The 27,594-nt window shown below is 39.4% G+C and overlaps 1 protein-coding gene across 1 annotated transcript in view; it reads left to right on the forward strand.

Annotated features, from left to right (window-relative positions):
- CFAP53 (cilia and flagella associated protein 53) overlaps positions 1 to 19,751 on the forward strand; it is an 87,215-nt gene extending 67,464 nt beyond the window's left edge. Inside the window, exons 7-8 of the mRNA XM_033934567.1 lie at positions 14,891 to 14,993; positions 18,659 to 19,751. Coding sequence (XP_033790458.1) covers positions 14,891 to 14,993; positions 18,659 to 18,890 — 335 coding nt within the window. The 3' untranslated portion in view covers positions 18,891 to 19,751. The remainder of the gene's footprint in view (positions 1 to 14,890; positions 14,994 to 18,658) is intronic.
- Positions 19,752 to 27,594: the final 7,843 nt, after the last annotated feature.

Below are 27,594 nucleotides of genomic sequence, written 5' to 3' on the forward strand. Positions count from 1 at the left end.
TTAATCTTCCACAGTGTATCTTAGTATATCTCTCTTCTAAACATAAAATCTTTTTTTTTTTTTTTACCATTTTAAAATAATTATATTCTCTATCGGTTATTTAACCTTTGATAACTTTAACCATATTTAATTCCTAACATTCCATTAATGTATCTTTATCTACTCACCAATCTTTAAATTATATTTCCCCAATATTTTAGTTTATACCACAAAATTCTATCATAAACATATATTTAATAAAGTAGTGTTATTTTTCCTATATCTCATACACTCTAATCCAGCAATCCTTATCATCCTTTTAATATCTAAAAACAAATATCCATATCTTCATATACTTCTTTAAAAGTTGATTACAATTTTATAATTTTTATCATCTATTTATATATCAACATTTTTTTTTTCCATTCTGAAAAATGAAATTTTTAATTTTTTTAATTATTATTAATTTTTTTTTTTTTTTATACATTTTCCTCTTTTCCAATTAAAATCCAATCCTTTTGAAACTATAATATTACAAAATCAAACTTTACAATTAATCTTTTAGTCATCTCCTTCAATTATCAATAATTTCATATTATGTATCTTTCTTGTATATTTTTCATTTTCATTTCCTTTCTTTTACTTGCATCTAAATGTCATAGATCATTTTTGTCTATGATTAGTCCATTCTACATTCTTCTTTTTGTTATCCTTTCATTCATTACTTTTCGTTTGTTAATTTATTAAATTAACTGATCTTTCATATTGTTTTCTTATCTATATCCTTCTTCCCTTTAGTCTCTTGACTGTCATTTGTCATTTTATTTAATATCCTTTTTTTTATCCATTCTGCTTTCTTCTTTTACCCATTTGTATTATTATCTGGTGCATTCTTCTCTTTTCTCCTTTTGTTAATTATTCAAGTTCTTTATTTCTTTCTGATCACTCTTTACTCCAGTCATCCAACCTTTACTCGTCTAAAGTTTAGTCTCTTGAGTTTCCAGTCCATCTTTCTTGTCTATTACTTCTTTATATTTTTTATTGTCTTTTTCCTTTGTTCATTTTATTTCCTGTTCTTTATTTCATATTCTTCTTTCTTCAGTACTCCAAAGTCTCATAGTTTTACATTACATTTTTTGCACAATATCCATCAAAACCAGACTTGATATTTTCTGTTCATTTCAACATCCATTATGTTAAAATGACATAGGTTCTGATTTTGAAAGAAAGGTCTTTAGCTTTTCCGGATCTTCAAAATACAAAGATTTATCCCCAGAAGATACCCTCATTTTTGCTGGGTAATACAATCCATATTTATATCCTTTTTCCTTTAATTGAGGTCTCAAGTCAAGGAATTTCTTCCTTTTGTTTGCTGTGTTTTTAGCAAAATCAGGCAAAAACCATATTTTGGATCCTTTATAATTTAAATTTTTATCTTTCTTGGCAGCATTTAAAATTTCTATTGCTTGCTGGTATCTTAACATTTTAAATATTAATGGTCTTGGTCTGTCTTGATTTTCCTTATTTTTTAATGGGATCCTGTGCGCCCTTTCTATTTCCAAAGGCTGTTTAAAATCCAATTGCAGTATTTTAGGAATTAGATTTTCTAAAAACTGTATGGCATTTTTCCCTTCCAAATTTTCCTGCATTCCAAAAAGTTTTATATTCTTTCTTCTTCCTCGGTTTTCATAATCTTCCAGCTGATTTTTCAATTGAATCAGTTCCAAACTGTCATTTTTACATCTGTTTCCTTCACATTCTAAAACCTCCATTTTAGCTTCTAAGTCAGTTGTTCTTTTATTATTTATTTCCATTTGTCTGTGGGTAATTTGATCTGCTTTTCGCCGACCCACCAGTTTCATTTTTGTTTTGTCGGGTGCTTGCCATGCTCCCGCTCTTCTTTTCGCTGTTTTTCGCCGAAATCGGAATTAAAGGGGAAAACTTTTTTTTGCCGACCGTTGCCAGGTTGAGAGGAGCGCCGCGATCACACGTCCATTTTGTGTGCGCGCTAAGCCACGCCCCCGCCTGGTTTGAGCACTTAAATAATTTTTAATATATTTTTACTTTTTGGACTTAACTTATCTGAATGATTGCAGATTGTAGATCTTTTAAAAGATTTAAGCAGTTCATGCGGCTGGACCCGACATGTTTCGAAATAGCTTCGTCAGGGATCCGCTCTACAACCTCAGTACACTCACCTCACTTCACCTCACCTCTCCTCTCCTCAAATCACTTCACTGGCTCCCTATCCACCTTCGCATACAGTTCAAACTCCTATTACTAACCTACAAGTGTGTTCATTCTGCACCCCCTCCTCTCTTCTCTCTCCTTAAACACCTCCCTGAGAACTCTATTCCTCAGACAAATTGCTTTTATTTGTACCCTTCTCCTCCGCTTTCAGTCCCAGACTTCATTTCTTTCAGCTCGCTGCTCCATATGCCTGGAATAAACTACCTGAGTCTGTCTGTCCCTTCCCTTCCCTTTCTTATTTAAAAGTAGGCTGAAAACCCATCTTTTTGATACAGCCTTCTACTCATAACCCTACTCCCCTCTTCTCACTACCTTAGCCAGCAGTTTAACCATCCCCTCTATCTATAATCCCTTCCCTGGTATCCTATATGTCTTAATTGTTTAGACTGTAAGCTCAGTCAAGCAAGGACTGTCTCCTTTGTGACTCTGCACAGTGCTGCGTATGTCTAGTAGTGCTTTAGAAATAAATAATAGTTGAGATTAAGCATAAAATTAATGCATCTCAATGGCCACGTATTTGGTCTTGGAGGATAAGATGTACATTGTCTGCGTCTATGAGGCAAACATGGTTTTTCCTGTTGCATAGAGCACTCTAGACCAGTGTTCCCGCTAAGCTGCGCTGGCCTGCACTCGCGCACAAAATATTACATCGCAGCGCAAAGTTTCTCTTCACAGCGCACACACGCGTCGCAAAGGTAAGGGGAGGTAAGGTAAGGGGACGCATTGGGGGGATTGCACTTCCCCACAATTGCCATGCTTCGGTTCCTCTTCTTCCTTCCTTCCTCTCCCCCCCCCCCCCCGCGGGACCCTGCGGCACCATCAACTCTTACTCCCTCTAATGTCGGCCCTGCAGCTCCAGACTTCCTCGCACCTTCTCCCCTCCCCCTTTGGATCGCTATTATTTTAAATGTTATAGCCGCGGAGCTGTATCCATCAGTGGAGATGTCTAACCTCGGCCTGCCCCGGAACTCTTACTGCAACAGTGACTTCCTGTTCCTGCCTAGACGGGCGGCTGCTGCAGTAAGAGTTCCGGGGCAGGCCGAGGCTAGACATCTCCACTGATGGATACAGCTCCGCGGCTATAACATTTAAAATAATAGCGATCCAAAGGGGGAGGGGAGAAGGTGCGAGGAAGTCTGGAGCTGCAGGGCCGACATTAGAGGGAGCAAGAGTTGATGGTGCCGCAGGGTCCCGCGGGGGGGGGGGGGGAGGAAGGAAGGAAGAAGAGGAACCGAAGCATGGCAATTGTGGGGAAGTGCAGAGCTGCAGGGAAGAGTGTTGCGGTACCCAGCTGGAGGGAGAAGGAAGATGAGGGAGGGAATTAAAGGAGATGCCAGGGCTTGGAGCGTAGGAGGAAGGTATGCCAGTCTAAGGGAAAAGGAAGGGGGAGATGTGAGAGCATGGAGGGGGAGCGAAAGATGGAAGAAAAGGAAAGGAGAGAGATGCCAGAGAATCAGGGAAGGGGAGATACCAGACTATGAGGAGAGAGGTGTGGGAGAGGGAAGGCGAGGAGAGAGATGCCAGACCAATGGGGTGAAAGGAGAGATGGAAGGGGGAGGCATACAGTTTCTGGAAGGGGCATAGAAGGAGAGAAGATGCCATATAGGGGAAGAGAGACGGCAGACAGTGAATGGAAGGAAGAGAGTTACAAGAAGATGAGGAAAGGAGAAACCACAGAAGACAAAGGTAGAAAAAAATTTCTATTTATTTATTGCTTTAGGAGACATGTGTCACTGTTTCTGTGAAGCATTGTATGCAGAGTCCAGCTTCTTGCTGGTTCAATTTAACCTTTGTCTATGTATTTTTATTTTATCCCCCCTTTTACAAAACTGTGAAGCATTTTTAGCACCAGCCTTGGTGGTAGCAGCTCTGATGCTCAGAATTTTATGAGCATCAGAGCTGTTACCTCCGTAGCTAAAATCCACACTACAGTTTTGTAAAAGAGGGAGGGGTTAGTTTGTGATTACATATTCCTTACTAGGCGAAGGTGTTTTCTGTGTTCTGTGTGTTCGAAAGACATGGTTTTCTGTTAGGATTGACGGTGTAGGATTGATCTGTGCTGGTCTGGCTTGTTTAGTTTTACAATGGGTGTATTGATGTACTGCTCACTGCAATATGTAAGATGCTGCCTTTTCCTAGGTACTCATGTGTGACGTGTGGTTTGTTACTAAAAATCATGTTTTTCTTACAGATGGGGGGGGGGTGCCAAAAAATGATGGGCCCCGGATGTTACATATGCTAGGTACGCCACTGTATGTAAAGATACCAGAAAGCTGGCGTAGCAAAAACTTCTAAGTTTTGAGTATTTAACCCTCCCACAATCTCACGGGCACTCGTTTCAAGTTTATTGAGATTTTGATTTAAACGCAATATCAAATATTTTCAATGCGTATAACAAAAATAAATTTGGGGAAATAAATAAAACCATTTGAACCAGTGTTCCCGCTAAGCTGCGCTGGCGTGCGCTGGCGCACAAAATATTACATCGCAGCGCACACGTTTCTCGTCACAGCGCACGATCGGAAGAGGCGTACGGCAGATGGCAGGGCGGCGAGAGGAGAATCGGGCGAGTTGGCTCATAACTTGCTGGCGCCCGATATTTTTGGCTCACGGTGAAAAAAGTTTGCTCACAACACCCGCCCGCTTAGAGGGAACACTGCTCTGGACCCCTGTTCGTTTACAAAAATTGGATTGCTCTAAGTCTAATAGATGTTGGCATTGTCGTCTTGAGGCTGGAACCCTAGATCATTTATTATTTTATTGTCCTCTTATTAATAATTTTTGGAAATTGATCTGGGGACAAATAAATTGTATGTTAGAGAATCATGTGGCCCTGTCATATGACACAGTTTTGTTTGGGATGTCTATGAGGGCCAAAAGTCAAATCTCCTCGAATAATAATAAGCTGTTAATGATTTTAACAGGAGTTGCCATCCAACAAATAACATGCAATTGGAAAGACTACAGGGGGTTGAATTACTGTTTCTGGTGGAGTTTGGTGTGTCATGTGTATGAAATGGAAAAAACATTGGCGATTAAGAGAGGATATTATAAGAAATTTAAAGATGTGTGGGGACCATTAATTGATTACTATAATAAATAAATGAATTTATCCCCATTTAGTATGTATAGGGTGGGAGGGTGGATGGGTGGGTTTTATGACATTAGGATGAGTAGTTACAAAAATATTTGGAAAGGGAGGGAGGGGAGGTAATTTATGGTATAAGATGATTGTAAAGTTTCAAGTGAAGAATGTATAGTATGACTTGATTTATTGTACACTTGTTTGTATAATGTAAAAAGGAATAAAAATATAAAAAAAAAAAGAAATAAATAATAGTAGCAGTAGTAGTAGATTATCAGCTCCTGCCTATTTATTATCTTTTCCCTGCAGAGTATATATCTGCCCTCCCATCCACTACTAATGTTTGTATCCTATATGCCACTCCCTTCCGAAACAATTTGGCAACCCCTCTCTTTGAGTCCACTTCGGCCACCACACACTCGCCCACTCCCCACCTTTTTAATTTGGTGTGTTCCACATCATCTACATGTGTTTCCTGCAAAATTGCTATATCTATCCTGTGTTATTGGAGGTGTAATATTTTGGAATATTTGATTGGAGAATTAATGCCTCCTATGTTCCAGAGGTTACTACTTTCAGGAGTTAGCCTGTGAAACCCTCTCTCCCCATACTATCCCAGCCATTCGCAATTGGTGTAGCTGTCCCGGCCAGCCCCCTCCTCTCTAATCCCTCACTGCAATCCATATCTCCTTCCTAGAAGATTACTCACACACAGCCACACTTACACTCTCTCCCCACCCCCACAACCTTCCCCACACTTCCCCAGCCCCCTCGTACCCCAGTCTCAACACTACAACCCACATTGTGTGGACGGAGGTCCCTATGTAAGAAAGGTTTACTCCCTGGCATGGCCGTTAGAAACTCTTATTCCCTTTCTCCTCTATCCCCCTTCCCAACATCCCACTCCCCTGTTGCTTTCAGACCCCTGTTATCTACCACCCTTTTCACCCAAAGATGCATATGATATTTGATAGACCTTTTAAGGACAGTGATGGAAATTTGTTCTTTTCCATTTGCCTTACATTTTAGATTACTTGCCTGCTTTTCTCTTTCCTCTTGTTTTTACCCTCTTTCCAGCCTTTCCTATTTAAATTTTGTATTTCTGCCCGGTCACCTTTTTGTACCAGTATGTCATTTTTTGTCAATGTATCGGTCTGTTAATGTTATTTTAATGAAATTTGTTTTTAATATATATTTTTATAATTGCTTGTTTTTTATATATACTATGTAAAACCGCTTTGAATTTTGATAAGGCGGTATATCAAATTTTAAATAAACCTGAAACTTTTCTTACAAATCGCTCTTTCTTATATCACATACATGACCACACTAGGCTAGTTATTCTAGCAATTCTATAGTCCATAGGTCTCTCATGCCAACTGTCCCATGAAAGTGCTGACTATTCTCCTCATGTAGGCATATTAGTTTCCTTCTCTTTCCATGGGCGTTTCTCCCTTTATTCTTTCCATCTTTGCCATTGATCTGTGTTCCACCCTATGCCTTCTACTCTTTCCAACTCATGGGCTTCTTCTGGAAGATTCTTTGCATCCAGTGCAATAACAGCTGCCCACGCTTCTTTACTCTTTTAGTGGCACTCCCTATTGTCATTGCCAGTGCAAATGGGTATTGCCAATGGTATCTATGGCCCTCCTGCTACAAATACCAAGTCACTCCCTGCTTTTTCAGAGTTGATGCTTAAAGATTCTGAAAAATGGCCACTCGTATTCCTTTCCATTTCTAGACCCCTTGCCTCCTGGCTGTGTGAAAGATTTCCTCTTTCAGTCCAAAGCATTTAAACAAATCACAATATCCCTAGGTTTGTTGTTTTGTGTGTGTGTGTGTGGGGGGGGGGGGGGCAACGCTCTATGCACCTGCTCTAATCCAGAATCCTGGGATACACTGGCCTTCCCACATGTTTGTTTCAGTAAGTCCATGCAAATGTCTTTTGCCACCTACAATGTGTTTCAGAAGGCCTCTTCCTCTGTGCCCCCCTTATTCTTAGGTTACATCTTCTTGTACAATTCTCTAAATCCTCTATTTTGTCCCAAAGCTCATTCTGTTACATCTACTGTGGAGTTTGTATAGTAGGTGTTCAGTCTGTACCCATGAACTGGGTCTTGCAGAAAGCCCTACAGCTTTTTCTTTCTGCAAGTGAACCGTGTAGAAGAATTCTGCTCTGCTTATTTTAGTATTTTTTTTTTTAAGTAAGTTCATTCTTTTCAGTGGCTTCGGTGCTGGCTTGCCAATGTCAGAGGAAGGCACTTAGGACGCCTTACACAGCTCTTACAGGCAGCTTGATTTTTGAAGCAATACCAGCAATGGTGTCTACTTAACAAGATAAGTAATCGCTGCCTAGGTCATTTACCTTATACATATGAATGGATTTGAATTGTTAGAGCATAGAACTGTGCCTTAATTGAAGTCTAAGTTTAACTACTATCCTTATTGAGATTCAAAAGTAATAGTGTACAAGGAGGTTTTTTTTGAAGCTGGTGGGGTTCTTACCCTATCTAGTCTGTCAGCAAGATTCGTTCTGGCTGAAGACGGGGATCTGAGGCTTTTTTCCTCCATGCAGAAGTGTAAAACATGGTACATGATTGAAATTTATATTTAATGTGAGCAGGTATATGAATAGTGGGTTTTCCTAGGGTCTGTGCTGGGACCACTGCTTTTTAGCATATTTGTCAATGATCTAGAGATGGGAATAACTAGTGAGATAATTAAATTTACTGATGACACAAGTTGTTAAATCACAAGAGGATTGTGAAAAATTGCAAAAGGACCTTGTGAGACTGGACATCAAAAAGGCAGATGATGTTTAATGTGAGCAAATGCAAAGTGATGCATGTGGGGAAGAGGAACCCGAACTATAGCTACGTTCCACATTAGGAGTCACTGCCTAGGAAAAGGATCTAGATGTCATCATTGAGGACACTTTGAAACTCTCAACTCAATATGTGATGGCGGCTAAGAAAGCAAATAGAATGTTAGGAATTATCAGGAAAGAAATGGAAAACAAAGATGAAAATATTATAATTCCCTTGTATCGCTTTGTGGTATGGTTGTATCTTGAATATGTGCAATTCTGGTTGCTGTACCTCAATAAAGATATAGCAGAATTAGAAAAGGTACAGAGAAGGACAATGAAAATGATAAGAGATGGGCCGACTTGCCTGTGAGGAAAGGCTAAAGCAGCTAGGGCTCTTCAGCTTGGAGAAGAGATGACTCAGAGGTGATATGATAAGAGGTCTATAAAATACTGAGTGGATTGGAAAGGGTAGATGTGAATCGCTTGTTTACTCTTTCCAAAAATATTAGGACTAGAGAGTATGCAATGAAGAAAATATTTCTTCATATAACGTGTAATTAAACTCTCAAATTCATTGCCAGAGAAAGTGGTGAAATCAGTTAGCTTAGCAAGGTTTAAAAAAGGTTTGGATAATTTCCTAAGAGAAGTCCATATGCCATTATTGAGATGGCTTGGGGAAATCCATTGCTTATTCCTAGGATAAGCAGCATGAAATCTGTTTTACTACTTGGGCTCTAACTAGGTACTTGGGACCTGGGTTGGCCACTCTTGGCTTGATGGACCTTCGGTCTGTCCCAATATGGCAATTCTTATGCTCTTATGTTCTTAACTAGTACAGGAATTACACCATGCTCTCTGGTTACAATTGAATGACCATTGGTAAATATTATGGGAAGCAGATGTAAAACAAGTAAGAAAAATTGCAATGCAGCTCTTATGAGATGTTTTATTGGTACAACATTGATTTATTAGGAATTTAGTTATTCATCTATCTGCACAGGCACATTCATCTCTATAATAGGCAAATACTGCCACCTATTAGCTAGTCCTGATACTGCAGATGAAAAAGTGATTTAAACCACTAGTTTAATCTAATCTAAATCTTGGATTTATATACCGTGTCATCTCCCCAAAGGAGCTCGACTCGGTTCACATAAAAATCAATAATCAAAGTGAAAGTAGTTAGATTAGAGAGAAAATAACTTATTAATGAAGACCCTCATCTGACATCCTAGAGAGAAGATAACTAATTTTCCTTAGAACAATTTTCTAAGAACTGTTGAACTAACAGTGTTTTCATAGATTTACGGAAAATCTGGAAGGAAAGAAGAATTCTATATAGTTAGTTGTTGGTGGTTCAATGGTTATTTATTTAATTTATTAAATGTTTTTTCTATCCCCTTTTCCCCAAAGAGCTTAGAAACGGGTTACAGGTTAAACATACATAATATACAGTTAACAGGTTATAATTTGCACTGGATTTGCCATAATTACAGTACAAGTTTATGATACAAGTTTTTAACCTAACTTGACACACATACTAGTTGGCTCATAATAAAAAAACAGATGTCCAAAAAGCATTCTAAATCAGCACTTGGACGTCCTAATCACCAAGACGTCCAAGTGCCGATAATCAAAACCATCTTTCTGTACGTCTAGCAAGGTGTTACAGCCTCTGTACATTCAGAGCACAAGATGGGCATGGTGGAGGCATCTTATGGGTGGGCTTTGGGCAGTCTCAAGGGCGAGTTAGACATTTAATTAATTTTATTTATATAATACTTATATCCTAAGTGGTTTACATTCAGGTACTTTATCATATTTCCTTATGTGTCCTGGCGGGCTCAAACTCTATCTAGTGTACCTGGGGCAATGAAGGGATTAAGTGACCTGCCCATGGTCACAAGGAGCAGTAAGGGATTTGAACCCGCATTCTCAGGGTGCTAAGACTGTAACTCTAACCACTGCGCCACACACTCCCCACACACATGGATGTCTTGTAGTAATAAACATTTTGCAAGACATCCTGGACAGAATTTATATGTTTGGAACTAGACCTGTTTTAGAAGGGTATAAGTGCCACAAAGATGCCCAAACTGACCAGATGACCACTGCATGCATCAAGGTAAGACACCCCTCCACTCCCCCAGTGCTCACGGACCCCCTCACACCCACAAAGATCAGAATACAAATGTACATATCTGTTGCCAGAACATCAGCACCTGGTTTAGGAAAGCCAAGTAGAGCTGTACACAGGTGTCTTAAGTAGCCTAGTGGGTGAGCTAGTGAACCACAGAGAGGAGTAGCAAATCCCATATGCGACTCTAACCAATACATTCATGATGGAGAATATGAGCTCACCCAAATCCATGCTCTACTGCCATATATTACCACCTGCAGTCATAAGGGCTATTGGGATTGTAGACAGGTGGGTATAGTGGGCTTTGGAAGTGTTTTTAGGGGCTCACCATATCTTATAAGGGAGTTCTGGTGAGATGTTTATCTGGTACCCTTTATGTGAAGTTCACAGCAGTGCCCTGTAGGGTGCCTCGCTGCTCTGTTGCCATGTCTGGGTGGCCAGTCCATTGGTCCAAATGGTCTTGTACTGGGCATTTGGGACGTGGATGAAATTTTGGTCAAAAATGTGGTATAAAGATGGACGTCTGGGCATCCCAATGGCCTGGATGTCCAGATAGAGAATTTTCAAAAAAAATTATTTTAACAAAACAAATTAATGATCCGGCTTTTTCGGTATCATTAGATGCTGAGAAAGCTTTTGATCGTGTAGAATGGAAATTCATGTATCAAGCTATGGAATGGTTTGGTATTAGTTCCGGATTTGTACAAATGATTCAAGCACTGTATAGCTCCCCGACTGCTCGTTTATATATAAATAATAATTTTTCGGATGCTTTTAAATTGCAGAGGGGGGTTAGACAGAGTTGTCCATTATCTCCTTTGCTTTTTGATATAGTACTTGAACCCTTGTTATTAGCTATTCGACAGGCAAGGGACATACAGGGTATTCCATGTGCGGGAGTGGATTATAAAGTATCCGCTTATGCGGATGATATTTTGCTTCATTTGAGAAATCCGGAAACAACAATTCCATGTCTACTTGAAGTAATTGATACATTTGGAAAATTCTCAGGATACAAAATAAATCGGAAATTTTACCTTTAAATGTGTATTGTACAAAAGGTATATTTGATTCTTTTCCTTTTATTTGGAAAGAAGATGGAATAAAATACTTAGGCATTTGGTTGAAAAATACACTCGAAGAGACAATGAGAGTAAATGAAAAATTTTATTACAAAAAGTAACAGAGTTGTGTGAGCAATGGAATCCTTTGCATTTGTCATGGTGGGGAAGAGTTCAAACTGTTAAAATGATGATTCTGCCTGTGGTTTGTTACCAATTGGGCATGATACCAGTGTTTTTTCAGGGGTCTTTCTATAAAAAGTTAAATAGTATTCTGGTTAAATTTATTTGGCTGGGTAAAATTGCAAAAGTTGCTCTAGTGTCTCTACAAAGACCAATTAAGGAGGATGGGGTAAATTTCCCCAATTTTTATAGGTATCACCAATCCTATATCATGCACCAAGGTATGTATTGGGTCCTCCCAGAGCTTTTGGAACAACTGCCAGACTGGTTATGGGTTGAGAGGTTGTTTATAGTCCCACTTAGACTTGATCTTCTGCTCAGTATAAAGATGCCTAGAATACATAAGGACAATAGAGTATTAATGGATACTTGGAAAACATTAAGATTTGTAGACAAATTAACTCCTGAGTCTATTGGAAAATCTACACATCAATCTATTTGGGTAAACTCCAAGATACAAATAGGCGGGTTTAAGGTTATCTGGAAAGATTGGATTAAAGCAGATATAAGATCCTTAAATGAAGTTATTCATAATGGTAAACTGCTTGATTTTTCACAATTGCAACATAAATATGGTCTAAATAAAAAACAAAGTTATAAATGGTTGCAGTTGAAGCAGGCTATTCAGGTAGGGTTCCCTGAATGGAAATCTTTAAATAATCATTATAGCTTAGAATTCCTATGTTTCCAGGCAGATTTTCTGGGACACCAGGCCGCAAAGTGGTATAAAATTTTATCTAATTATTTGAATAAGAAACCTAAAAATGAATTAAGAGATATTTGGAGCATTGAGATTAAGCACCAGATTAATGCATCTCAATGGCCATGTATTTGGTCTTGGAGAATTAAAGGTACAATGTCGGCATCTATTAGGCAAACATGGTTTTTCTTGTTGCATAGAGCATTCTGGATCCCTACTAGATTACAAAAATTAGATTGCTCTAAGTCTAATAGGTGCTGGCATTGTAAAATTGAAATTGGAACTTTAGATCATCTTTTATTTTATTGTCCATGTATTCAGGCATTTTGGTTATCAATCTGGGATCAAGTTAATCTTTTAATGGAAAATCATATGGCATTGTCATATGTTACAGTTCTATTTGGAATGTGTATGAGATCTAAAAGCCAGATATCTGCAGCAAATAATAAGCTTCTGATGATCCTTACAGGTGTGGGGATACAACAAATAACACTTAATTGGAAGAATTGTTCTAGACTAAATTACAGCTTCTGGTGGAACTCAGTGTGTCATCTGTACAAAATGGAAAGGTTAATTGCAGTACAAAATGGTTATTTTACTAGATTTCAGGATGTGTGGGGGCCAATATTAAAATATTATAATGATTAATGTTAATTTATTATTCTTTTTCCTTATGTGATAATTGAAGGAAGGGAGGGGTGGGGGAATTAGGGAGAATTGCATATATATATTGTATATTTTTAAATGATTAATATACATATGAATTTTATTATTTGTGTATGGTTATGGGAGGGGGTGGGATATAAAGTTTTTAGATACATATTGTGATGGAATTTTCAAGTGATAATGTATTATGATAGTTTGTATTTAATGTACACTTGATGTATGTATTAAAATGAATAAAGATTTGGGAAAAAAAAAAATTATTTCTAGACATGTGGTTTGCCTTTTGAAAATAGGCATTTTCTTATTGCTGACTTTGGATGTCTAGTGCTATATATCCAAATTGAACTTGGACGTATGTTTTGAAAAGGCCCCTCTAGGAGTCTAATACTAATATACATAATATACAGTTTACAGGTTACAGTGCAAGATTTTCAATTCAAGTTCAAATCCAAGCTAAAGGCCCACTTTTTTGAAACTGCTTTCAGTGCTTAACTCCCACTCACTGTTGTCAGATATCTATACCTAATATTTTGATCGCTCTTTGGCTTATCAAGCAGGTAAAGTTCAAGCATGGTTAGATGACCTGATTCAACAATCTGCATCTTATGGCACCTTTAGAAAATTGGTTAAGACCTATTTGTTCAAAAAATTTGTTACTTGATTGATGATTATGTCATAGTTTCTTATTGTATTTTCACTATTGAAATATTGTACTGCTTTTCTGTGTGCTTTGTATCATCACTGGAATGTCCAGTCCTCTTTATTCTGTGAACCACCTAGAACTTTTTGGGTGTTGGTGGTATTGACAAATAAAGTTATTATTATTAGTCCCTCTGCAATAATCTCCCCAACCCTGTAATGTCCTGTCTAAATTAGATTGTAAGATCTTCTGAGCAGGGTTGTCTATTGTATGTTAAAATGTACAGCGCTGCATACACCTTTTCAGCACTATAGAAATAATAAATAGTAGTAACATAGAAACATGATGGCAGATAAAGGCCAAATGGCCCATCCAGTCTGCCCATCCGCAGCAACCACTATCTCTTTCTCTCTCCAAGAGATCCCACGTGCCTATCCCAGGCCCTTTTGAATTCAAGCACAGTCTCTGTCTTCACCACCTCTTTTGGGAGACTGTTCCACACATCTTCCACCCTTTCCATAAAAAAGTATTTTCTCAGATTACTCAGGAGTCTATCACCTCTTAACTTCATCCTATGCCCTCTCATTGCAGAGTTTCCTTTCAAATGAAAGAGACTTGACTCATGCACATTTATATTATGTAGGTATTTAAACAACTTTATCTTATCTCTCCTCTCCTGCCTTTCCTTCAAAACATACAGATTGAGATCTTTAAGTCTGGTCCCATATGCCTTATGATGAAGAGCACATACCATTTTAGTAGCCTTCCTCTGGACCGACTCCATCCTTTTTATATCTTTTTGAAGGTGTGGCCTCCAGAATTGTACACAATATTCTAAATGAGGTCTCACCAGAGTCTTATACAGAGGCATCAATACCTCCTTTTTCCTAGTGGCCATACCTCTCCCTGTGCACCCTAGCATTCTTCTAGCTTTCACCGTCATCTTTTCAACCTGTTTGGCCACCTTAGGACCATCACATACAATCATACCCAAGTCCCGCTTTTCCGTCATGCACATAAGTTCTTCACCCCTTAAACTGTACTGTTCCCTCTGGTCCCATTACACATCCCTGTGGCACACCACTATTTACCCTCTTTCGTTGAGGATATCACCATAGATAACTATAGATGAATTTGAACTAGCAAGAAGTGCTCTTAAGTCTGAACTACTTGCATTTTAAAAGCTTATAAAAGTCTTGATTTGTTGTATTAATGAGCAAGAAGAAAATCATACCAATGATTTACAGTAAGAAGTTGGAAAAGCCTGTAGGATTATCTTTCTGGCACAGCAGATAAAGTTGAATCTTGATGTTCAGAAAGTCATTTTTTCTTAATGTATGTAAATTTTTAAAAATTAGAAATGCATTTTTCTTTCAGTGCAAAGAAATACTGAAGAGCAGGAAGACCTCATGAGAGATAAAGAACTGTTAGATAAAGCCATAGAAGAATACAAACAATCAACAATTGAAACGGCTGCTAGGTATGTTTGCTTGCAGTAAACTTGTTAAAGAAAGGAACAAATAGCATGTTCATTTTTTTCAGCTCCCATCAACGTTGCAGAGGGCACACCGTGAACCCACTTGCTTTGCAGCTGATATGTGGGTAATTGAAAATTGATGCCAGAAAATTTAGTAGAGTTGCCAGTTCATATATTAACCCATCCTTTTCAAAGCTAATCACAAAATCTGTCCATGTTACATAGTAACTATAAAATTAAAAGAAAGATTCTAAAGTTTAGAGAAAATATTACAGGGCAATAGGAAGGAGGATTTATTTAAAAATTTGCCTCATTGTAAATATGACTACAGTTGAGCACATTTGCTTTTCTAGCTGAAAATATTGGCATTTAGAGGGCAGTTTCTGCTATGGAGAAAAGCTTTGATAAATTCCCTGCTATGCCTCTCCTAAAAATGGGAAAGCTTAGAAAAGAGACAATTGACAGGGAATATGATACAGATTTTACCTGTTGTTCCACAGTTATAATTTTAAAACAGTGAAATGGTATGGTGGCCATGTTAGTCCACTCTTCAAGGTACTATGTAGAAATAAAACAAAAACATAAAGGAAAATAATACCTTGATTATTGGACTAACTTAATGTAGTTTATGATTAGCTTTCGAAGGTAACCCCTTCTTACTCAGATCAGAAATGAGCAAATGTTGGCAAAATCAGTATATATAAGGAAAACATGAAAGCATTTTAGTGGTAGTTGGACACAAAGAGGTGACAAAGCAGTTTGAATTTCTTTGAAAGCCAAGGTCTTTGTTAAGTAGGAGACAGGGCAGGATGCACTAAACACGGTCGCTAAGACTGTGCGAGTCACTGTTGGCCAATTTTTTTGGCCGATTGTGGAACAGCGATCAATGTTCCAACAAGTTTCCATGTAAATTATTTGCATGGAGGTTCGCCGTAATCCCATCCCATCAGTTGCTCTGAGAACGACTTCCACACAGGCACAGAACCAGTTTGGAGAAGCCTGAACAACTGAGCGGCAGGGGAAGCCTCAAAGCAGCCTCCTGCCACTCAGCTTTTGGGACTTTTTTTTTTAAATGGAACAGATGTTGTGCACGTGTTACACACGTATATCTGCCCCATTTTAAAAAAAGGGAAAAAAACTCAGTTGACAGTCCCCCCCCACCAACCGAACAACCCCCAGTATGAAAAAAATTGGCAAGAGGGATGGCGACTCCCTCCTGCCACCACGAACCTCCCCGCACTGACCTCCTCCCACCCCAGCAAGGATCCCCCAAACCAACCCCTTCCCTTCCCTTCCCTAAAAATTGGCAGGAGAGATGCCCACTCCCTCCTGCTGCCACAAACACCCCACACACACTGACTCCCCCCTCGCCATGCACCCACAACCAACCCCTCCTGTCCCCTTCCTAAGAAAAATAGGCAGAAGGGATGCCCACTCCCTCCTGCCATTGGATGACTACATCCCCATCGTACCTTAAAAATAGATGACAGCAGGAGGGATGCTCAGTCCCTCCTGCTCTCCAGGTCTGCCAATTCAAAATGCACGGGGAGGGGCCTAAGACCCTGTTTGGCTCCCCTGGGGAGGGGCCTTAGGTGTCTGAGCTTTGATTGGCTCAGACAACTAGGATGCACTAGGAAGGGGAAAGCCCATTTTGGAGTGGCAGGCCTGGAGAGCAGGAAGGACTTGTCTTCTCAACCCCCCTCCCCCGATTTTGCTTAAAACTGACTTAAATCTGAAGAATAGTGATTTGGGATGAATGCTCTAGGAGGGATTGTTTAAAAGAAGTAATTCCCCTGACGCAGCAGTGATAGAAACTGCAAAATGCTGACAGCGTCAGAACGAATAGAACAGTTTGAATGAAAACCTCAAATGATCTCTTGGGTGAGTGAAGTGGAAGTGATAATACAAATTTGTGTAAGTGTTATTTGACTGACATTGTGAGAAGATTTTTTCAATTTTGAATTCTTCAGTGTTTCATGTGAAAAACTTTCAAGATGAGTTTAAAGTAAACAATTTGGAAGGATCGTTTGATTTTTATGTATGACTCCCATTCAATTGCTCAGGCTTTTCCAATATTCTGGTTTGCTTAAAGTGGTGGTCTGAAAAAGTGATCTATAAGTATCCGCTATAATAAAACCCTTAGTGTGCAAGCGCACTTCAATCTCCGTGCCTCCGTGCCGCACATGTGCGGTGCCTGCCTCAGCTGATTTCCTGCCCCGATCTCCGACGCCGGCTGACGTTCTGCCTTCTGACTACGCTGCCGGGATGCCTCTTCTTCTCACTCTTGGACCAGCAGCAGCAGCTGCCGCAGTTTCATCAAGCAGCAGTGGGGCATTTGCTAGGCCGGCCCACTTCGATAATGCGAGGTGGGCCGGCCTAGCAAAAGCTCCAAGGCTGCCTGGCCTAGTGGATGCTGGACAGGGAGCATGGAAGGGAGAAGGGGTACTCCTGGACAGGGGGAGGTAAAAGTAAGGGAGAATGGCTACTGCTGGACAGGGGGAGCAGGGAAGGGGTGCTTCTGGACAGGGGGGAGGTAAAAGGAAGGGAGAAGGGCTACTGCTGGACAGAGGGAGCAGGGAAGGGGTGCTGCTGGACAGGGGGGAGGTAAAAGGAAGGGAGAAGGGCTACTTCTGGACAGAGGGAGCAGGGAAGGGGTTTTGCTGGAAAGGGGGGAGAGAAAGAAAGAAAGACAGACAGCGGGCAGGGAGAGAGAAAGAAAGACAGACAGACAGGGGGCAAGGAGAGAGACAGAAAGAAAGACAGACGGGACAAGGGAGAGAGAAAGAAAGACAGACAGAAAGAAAGAAATGGGGCAGGGAGAGAGAAAGAAAGACATACAGAAAAAAAGAAAGAGAAAGAAAGAAAGAAATGCTTAAGTCTACACATCTATTCTAGCACCCGTTAATGTAATGGGCTAAAAAACTAGTTTAATCTATAATTTATAAGTATATAATCATTGGAGAGTTTTTTTAATAGCTTTCTATAGTAGGTAAGTTTTTTGAGCTATTATTTGGAGCAGCTGATAAGTATTCAGGTACAATATGTAATGAGGAGACAGTAGTTTTTTATTCACTAAGTTGCTACAAAGATGTGATACAGAAATTTATATATGGCTTAGTTAGGTTTAAACAGAGTTTGGACAAGCTCTTGGAGAAAAAGTCCAGGAATAATTCGTATTACTGATAAACTGAGAGAAAGCCATTGCTTATTGCTGAGAGCAATCAAAAAGGAATAGATCTACTCTTTGGGTGTATATCCTAATGACCTAGATTGGCCACAGCAAAGAAAACAGTGGGAATGGACAATGAACACTCCTGCAGGAACGCTGGTGTGAAGTTAAACCTTGTTTATTTCAATCTGAAACATACAGTAACATGGACATTTCAGATTGAAATAAACAAGGTTTAATTTCACACCAGCGGTCCTGCAGGAGTGTTTATTGTCTGTTCCCATTGTTTTCTTTGCTGCTCAGTACTTGTGGGATTTTGTTCTGTTAGACTTTTTCTTGGTTGCCTAGATTGACCACAGTCAGAAATAAGATATTAGGTAAATTGGACCTCTGGTCTAACCCAGAATGGCACATAAGTCCTTCTAAAGTATTGCCAAGAAGCCATTGAGGCTGATGGAGTCAGTAAGATCTATTTTAAGTGGCCTCTTTGTTCTTTTAGGCAACTGAAACGTGCAAAAGACTACCAGGAGGATCTTCTTTCTCAAATGGCATATCAGCAGCAGCTTCGGGATTTTGAGAAAGCAGATGAATGGCGAGAGTATTCAGAAGAGCTAATCGCTGAAAAAGCATACCAGGAAAAACTTAAAGAAATTCTCTCCAGACCTTATGCAAATCAAAACAATATTCACCCCCTAAGACAGCTATGTGTTCCCATTCTCAAAGATGAATAGCCAAACAAGTAGGATTTATCATTACCTGAAGCAGCAAGTTTCAACCAATTTTCAGGCTCTATTTAAATGCATTGAATCTAAATTATAACAAACTGAAGTCATCCCCTCCATCATAATTTTATGAAAATATATGTTATAACAATTTGTGTCTAACCTATTTATGTCCAACCTATTTATTTTGCAAAATGAGACACCATTCTATATATTTTTTCAAAAATGTTTTATTAAGATTTTCAAGAAAAGAACAATATGCAAACTTTAGGATAAACAGCACCAAAATACACCAACTAACAAATTGTTCAATGAGCATATGTTCATTGCATACACTACAGTAAGCAAGATATATCGTTCATGACCACCATTATATATTTAACTTTTCTTTAGCATTCAGATCAGTAAATGTACTTTTTTTTATAAAGTTATGTTCATATTAGTATATAAGGTGTTTAGAAAGCCACTGCACTTTATCATTTCATGTGGGTTATATTTACATTTTCTTCTTGATCATATACCATATTTTTCGCTCCATAAGACGCACTTTTTTCCACCCAAAAGTGGGTGGAAATCTTGGTGCATCTTATGGAGCAAAGATACAATTTTTAAACCCTCCCCTGCACCGTTTTAAAACACCCACCACCTCCCCTCCTTTTTTAAAGCACACCGCCACACCTTTTAAAACACCCGCTGCCATCATCATCCGCCGCCGTTATCATCATGGTGGTCCAGTGCTGCCCGCCGCCATCATCATGGTGGTCCAGCGTGTATCTCTCCCTTGCTAGCGGTGCACAGGTCAGGTGCAGGGAGGTCAGGCACGAGCTTTGCGCACTCCTGCTTGGGCCTGCGCCGCTATCTGAATGACTGCCCTGAGTTCTCACGAGAACTCAAGGCAGCCATTCAGATAGCAGCGCGGGGCCAGGCAGGAGCGCAGAAAACTTGCGCTTGACCTCCCTGCTCCTGACCTGTGCGCCGCAGAATTAGGACAACCAATCGTCTATTTAAAAAGGTATGTGGGGGGGAGGACTAGAGTGGACCGAAGATTAAAGATTTTTCTGCCCATCCTATGATCGGGGCTGCCACTGTGGAAGACGGACCTTTCTTCCTTCCCCCACCCTTTGTGCAAGGGGGCTAAATTAGGGGCAGACTCACATTAATCAGCACCAAATTAATCTTGTGCATCTTTCTTTTTATCATATTTTGGGAAAGGGAATTCTCACTATAATTGTATTTCCTAAGCAATGTAAACTGGAGATTGTTGATGTGTCATGTTTTCTTGAGGTTAAAATGTCTGTTCTGGGATGAGCTCTGACCCGCAGCATTTTTTCTGGAGCTGGTTAAAGAGTCACTCATTGTCTCGTCTTCTTCTCACACATCAGAATCATCTACTGGGGTCAAATTGTTCTGGTTCTGCCTTTTTGTTATCTCTTATTGCACAATAATGGGGCTATATTAGGGGCAGAAAGGGGTTTCAATGCCTCTTGTTTCCTCCCCTGAGGGCTGGGGTCTCTCAGGAACCATGGCCTTGGCTCGTTCCAGCATTGATGCCATATAGATGTGTTGTTGACATGGGGGGGATTTTTTTTTGCTTTTGGGGGTGGGAGATATTGTAGTCCTAACATTGTGAATATTTGATGATATTATGATTGTCACTTTTGTGATCTTGTTACCACTGTTGTGTATTTTGTATACTGTTCTGCTCAATACAAATTTTGTGATCATAAGAGAGGGGGTGGGGGAGTGAGATGGGGTTGGGGTACTTCCTGTAACCTCTGTTGGATGATGTAATATATTCTTGCATTCTTTGTATTCTATATTTTTAAATTTCTAATAAAAAAGATTTAAACTTAAAATATTGGAGGATACGGGGGGATGATTTAAAAAGGTACTGGGGGTGAAAAAAATTGTTAACTGGCTGGGATGGATCCCTCCTGTTCCGGCCTACCACTAGACCACCAGAGCCTGGCAGGGAGGTGGGACAGGGGACAGAGCTTGGCAAGGAGTATGGGATTGTGTGCAGAGCCTTGCAGGGAGAATTTGGTTCAGAATGTTTTCTTTCTTGTTTTCCTCCTTTAAATCTAGGGTGCGTCTTATGGTCAGGTACGTCTTATGGAGCAAAAAATACGGTATGTTGATTCCTTCTGTTTCATATATGTTGATTCCTTCTGTTTCATAAGCGAGCAACATTCACTTCTAGTGCAATGTGTCTAGTAGTTTTGCATTTGAACCTGCAAATTGCTTGCAGAAAATTATCAGTCATCTTTTCAACTCCACCTCCTTCCCAGGGATATGCTCCTGCTCCCTCAGTTTGTTTTCTGCAAGCAAGTTGCTCAGAAGTGTTTCTGTACTGCTCTTCAGTTTTACTATTTTTGGGTATTTTACTAAGGGCTCCTTTTATCAAGCTGCAGTAGGGGTTTAACGCGCGGAATACCGCACGTTAAACCGCCTGCCGTGCTAGTCGCTAACGCCTCCATTGACGAGGCATTAGTTTTTTGGCTTGCTGCGGGGGTTAGCGTGTGATGAAATGTCCGACGCTAGTGCACCTTGATAAAAGGAGCCCTAAGTCTTCGATTGGAGGCTTGGTGCCCAGAGGTTCCCACTTGTTGGGACCTCTGCCTGGAAGAAGATGCAGACTCATGCTGCTGAAGCCTGCTGCTAGCAAGATCAGCCCTTGGGGACACGTAGCTAGACAGCCTGTTTTCTATTTTTGAATCTCAGGGGACCATCCCCTGCATAACTGCTCATATCCCTAATTTATTCAGGAGCTTGAATGTAGGCTGTTTGGCTCCTTGGCTCGGCCAGGATTAATAGTGGGCTTGTTGCATGGTAACCCCTCCCCTTTTGCAACAAGGTTTTATGGAGGTTGAGACTCACTCCAGCCTTGGTCTGACTGGCAGCCCAAAAACCAGGTTCATCCAGTGAATTTGTGAAACATATTTCTAACCCTAACCCTAACCCTGTCCTGCCTTCTGCCTTGAAAAATTAGTCTGGAACTAGAAAGATCTGTCTTTCAGGTGAGCTGAGAGAAAAAAAACTAAATGGAATACTGTCAAGAGTGTATAGTCTGCTTTAAGTCTCTGCTGGAGAGCGGGACATGTGAGTAGCTACAAACTCTGTATAGTATAAATTAGTGCTGGTTGCACACGTTTTTTAATCTGTTTTATAGCAGCTGCTTGAATGTTAAAATGTTTATTGGTAATGCTTGTTATAGAATAGAACAGAATTGTACTGTCAAGGATCATTCGGCGTTTCCCTTCTTCCAGTTATGTCTTTCATTACAGTGCTACTTGATTGTTTATGTATGAATTGAGGGGGCAGGATCAGCTCCCTGGGAAAGAGGTGGAGTTTAAAAGATGATTACCGTATTTTTCACTCCATAAGACGCACTTTTTCCCCACCCAAAAGTGGGTGGAAATCTGCGTGCATCTTATGAAGTGAAGGTACAAATTTTGTTACCCCACCGCACCACCTTTTTAAACCCTCCCATAGTCGTTGACCCCCCTTTTATCTATTGTGTTTCCTTCATCTTATTTCCCAGCCAGCAGCGTAGAGATCAGCAGAACGGAAGTCAGGAGCAAGCTTTACGCTCTCCTGCTCGGCCCCACGCTGCTTTCTGAATTGCTGCTGTAGGTTTTCGCAGGACTCGTGAGAACTTACGACAGCCATTTGGAAAGCAGTATGGGGCTACGCGGTAGAGCATAAAGCTTGCTCCTGATATCCGCGCTGCTGATCTCTGCGCTGATGGCCGGGAAATAAGGAGGAGCCCAGCAGAGCGAAGGCTGCGAACACCATCAGCAAAGTAGGTGCTGCGGCAGGGAGAGAGGAAAGACGGCTGTAGCTGCTGGGCCCACGAGCAAGGGAGGTGGACTGGAGCCGACAGACCCACGAGCAGGGGATGGGTGGGCTGGATTTAAAAATGTACGAGGGGGGCTGGCTGGGGATGGGCTGGCTGGCTTGAGGCTGCCTACCATTAGACATGCCCATCACTAGATGTGCCCTGTACCCTGTCCTGGCCTACCACCAAAGGGGGAACAGGTACAGGGCACACCATTTGGTTCAGAATTTTTTTTTCTTGGTTTTTCCTCCTCTAGAGTTGGTTGCGTCTTATGGTCAGGTGCATCTTATGCAGCGAAAAAAACAGTAATAGTTTTCTGCAAACAATTTGTGGGTTCAGATGCAAAATCCTATGGTTCAGGACCACTAGACACATCTGCAAGAAAGAAGATTATCGAGGTAAGAACCTAATCTTTCTTTCTTTAAAATTCTGTGAATGACCTAAATGTATCCACAGACATTTCTCACCACATTTTAAAAATATTCTGTTTAAAAAGATCCTACTCTGGTTTCAAATTACAGGCCTATTTCGTTATTAAATGTGGATAATAAGTTAATGGCTAAAGTATTAGCACTTAGATTGGCAAAAGCTCTTCCTTTCATTATTGATGTATATCAAACAGGATTTATTGCTAAAAGACATTCATCAAATAATACTAGACTAGCATTCCACTCATTAAATTTAGCAAAAAATATAAATGATCCAGCTTTTCTAGTATCTTTAGATGCAGAAAAAGCTTTTGATAGAGTGGAATGGACTTTTATGTATCAAGCTTTACAATGGTTTGGTATAGGCTCCGGTTTTATTAAAATGATCCAGACATTGTATAGCTCTCCTGGTGCAAGATTATATATTAATAATAATTTATCAACTAGATTTAATTTGCATAGGGGAGTTAGACAAGGATGCCCTTTGTCTCCATTACTTTTTGATATTGTCCTAGAACCTTTATTAATTGCAATAAATAAGACTAAGGAGATAAAGGGAATCACGTTTTCCAACTGGGAATTTAAACTTTCTGCATATGCAGATGATATTTTATTATATTTAAGAGAACCGGATACTACTATTCCATGTATACTTAATTTATTAGAGAAATTTGGCACTTTTTCTGGATATAAAATTAATTGGAGCAAATCTGAAATCCTCCCAATTAATGTTCATTGTACGAAAGGACTATTTGACCCATATTCATTTATTTGGAAAGAGGATGGAATAAAATACTTAGGAATTATGATCAAAAATACAATTGAAGACACAGTCAAAGAGAATGAAAAACTTTTATTGAAAAAAATAACAGAAATGTGTGAGCAATGGAATCCATTACATCTTTCTTGGTGGGGAAGAATTCAAACAATTAAAATGATGGTATTGCCTGTGGTTTGTTATCAAATGAGTATGATACCAATATTTTTTCAGGGGTCATTTTATAAAAAACTTAACAATATTCTTACAAAATTTGTTTGGTTTGGGAAAAGACCAAGAATCGCTTTAGTATCATTACAAAGACCAATTGTGGAAGGGGGGGTAAATTTTCCAAATTTTTATAGGTATCATCAAGCCTATATTTTAAGACAGGGTATGTATTGGATCCTCCCAGATCTCATGGAAAATGTACCAGATTGGCTGTATTTAGAATGGCAGCTCCTGTTCCCTTTATATCCAGAACATCTAATTACCATAACAATGCCTAGGAGATATAAAGATAACAGAATCTTTTTAGATACTTGGAAAACATTGAGATACATAAGTAACCTATCACCAGAACCAATAGCTAAATCTCTAAATCAATCAATATGGGTAAACTCCAGGATCAGAATTGGCGGATTTAAAATTGTCTGGAAACAATGGATAAATGCAGGAATAAGAACATTGAATGATGTCATATCAGAAGGTTCCTTGCTTAGTTTTTCACAATTGCAAAATAAATTTGGACTAAATAAAACACAATATTTTAAATGGATGCAATTGAAGCAAGCCATTCAGGTAGGGTTCCCTGAATGGAAAGATCTTAATACCCAATATAGTTTGCAAGTTTTATGTTTCCAGGCGGATTTCTTGGGACACCAAGCCGCAAAATGGTATAAATTAATATATGGATTTCTAAATAAAAAAAAGAAAACTGGACTTAGGGATATTTGGAGCATTGAGATTGGACAGACAATTTCTGCATCTCAATGGCCAAGATTCTGGTCCTGGAGATTAAGATTAACAAAGTCAGCATCTATGAGTCAAACATGGATATTTTTATTACATAGAGTGTTATGGACCCCGACGCGCTTGCAAAAAATAGATAATACTAGATCTAATAGATGCTGGCATTGTAAAATAGAAGTAGGGACATTAGATCATTTAATTTTTTTTTGTCCTTGCATAAAAGCCTTTTGGAATTTAATTTGGCCCCAAATTAACATATTACTAGAAAATCATATTGGTCTCTCATATGATACCATATTATTTGGTACTGCAATGAGAACACAAAGTCCAATATCAGCAAATAATAACAAATTGCTTTTAATATTAACAGGAGTTGCCATGCAGCAAATCACACAAAATTGGAAGGATTATACCAAGCTAAATTATACATTCTGGTGGAACTCGGTGTGTCACATTTACAAAATGGAGAAAATATTGACATTACAACAAGGAAATATAAAAAATTTTAAGAAAATATGGGATCCATTGACTAAATATTCTAAAGATCAGATATCTTAACACATTGATAATAATAATAGGGTTAGGGTGGGAAATATAGAAATTAATATGAAAAAAAAAATGAAAAAACAAATAACAGGGGAAAGAGATTCAATATATATAATATGATATTGTACATACAACTATAATTATTATAAACTATATATTATGCTATTCATTTATTGTAAGAATGAAAATTTAATAAATAAAAAATTTTTTAAAAAATATTCTGTTTGGATTTTCAGTACTCATATTTTCTTTTTTTTTTGTTTTTTTTAATTCTTTATTCATTTTAAATCATAAACAAGTGTACAATAATATATCCATTAAATTTCAATGTAACACTTGAAAATCTTAATCATATCATCAAGAACAAAAGTATATATCCCCACCCCCCCACCCTACTGATGTTAAAATTCATGAATCATTTTCAAACAGACAATAAGGGGTAAATTCTCTATTACTGCGTTTAACTTAGGCGTGCTTTGGACGTCCGATGTAAGTGAATAATTACGGAGTTAAGGGTCTTAATTAATGTTAATTGGGAAATAAACGACACATAGACGTCCCTAAGAGGTAGTTGACGGACTGACGTCTACAGAAAGCATAGTCCCGTCTCCAGCTCTGGACGTGGGCGTTCTGTGGCCGTTCCCTGGGCGTGCCAAATGGGGACGCTAGATAGGCGCTACCTGAGCGAACGCCTGCGTCTAAATATCGTGTATTATGTAGACGTAAGAAACCCTGGTCTAACTTGGATTTCAATGCTGTTTTAATTTTCGTAATTGCGGCTCTTTGTTAGACGCGAGGCAGACGTTCGCTGTGTTTTTCATCAATAATTCCAATAGTGAGTTTGAATAGGTAATTTTCATCTTTTCTCTGTCCTAATAAATATAATGTCAATGGAACACATTATATTGCATGGATAACAAACCACATTTCTGCCCGAACAATAATATAATTGACACATGGCTTTTACAACCCCCTTTTTTTTCTCAACAAACAGCACTGCAATCGGCTCTCTTTTGAAAGCAAAGAAAAATCATCACACATTATCAGCACTTAAAAAGAGAATAAACAGATACACACCTTAACATTCAAGCTTCCCTCATTGCAAAATGGAGGTCTTCAGTTGCACAAAACTGACCTCATTGTGACCTCATCAATCTGCACCTTCAAAGTAGTATGCCACAATTAAAAGATGTGCTGGGTGTAGAACTCACAACCTCTGGATGTTAGGAGCACAGGCTGGCTCCTAACACATAGAGCTACAGCTGCTTCTACTTAGGTCCATCTCACCACCCTTTCATATCATACTTGACTGAGCTGTCTATGCTTCATTAGCTATCATATCAGGATGAACTCAAATAAGTTTAAGCAAAGAAATGCCTAAAGATTTGGAAGGTTTTCAAGTAGAAAACAAATATCAAATATGTATTAAAGAATTGCAGCACAATTGACGCTGATCGGTAAGGGCAAAAAAACGCCACTTTTCCGGTATGACGCCTTAGCGTGTGAGAAAAATGGAGCTCCACCTCACATGCATTCAAGCACACTTGGGAATATGGGTTTGGGGCTCAGTGAAAGCAGCGCTTTTAACCATTGAGCTACCACTCTTTTGTCTCAGCCTACTATGACATTATAGCTAAACTCCTTTTCCCTTAGCACTTCACTAAGATATGATATGACAAGGGAGCCAGAGACATTGGAGCAAAAGTTGCTGTAGCTCAGTGAGGAAAGGCACTCTCTACCAATCTTCTGGGCTTTGAGGGTTCAAATCCCAGCCTGTATTTTACTTGTGGCATATCTACCTTCCAGGTGCACTTTGATGATGCTTTCCACTTCTTATAGGAGTTGAATATAACATTACTGTACAACTTTGCTGTGTAGCAGAAAAATTAACTTTTCCCCCTTCCATGCTAAGAATTTGAGTTCAACTCATCTTATCTAATCTAATCTAATCTAAATCTTGGGTTTATATACCGCATCATCTCCGCAGATGGAGCTCGACACGGTTTACATGGTTAGGGAAGGAACGGAACTCCAGTGGAATTATATAAGTATGAGAGAAGAGAGGTTGGTGTGAGAGTGCCAGGAGCGGGACGGGGTTACGTTCTGGAGAAGAGCCAGGTCTTCAGATGCTTACGGAATGGTAGAAGGGGGCTCAAATTGCGGAGAGGGGAA

This window comes from Geotrypetes seraphini, chromosome 1 (assembly GCF_902459505.1).
Source record: "Geotrypetes seraphini chromosome 1, aGeoSer1.1, whole genome shotgun sequence".
In the NCBI taxonomy this organism is placed as follows: Eukaryota; Metazoa; Chordata; class Amphibia; order Gymnophiona; family Dermophiidae; genus Geotrypetes; species Geotrypetes seraphini.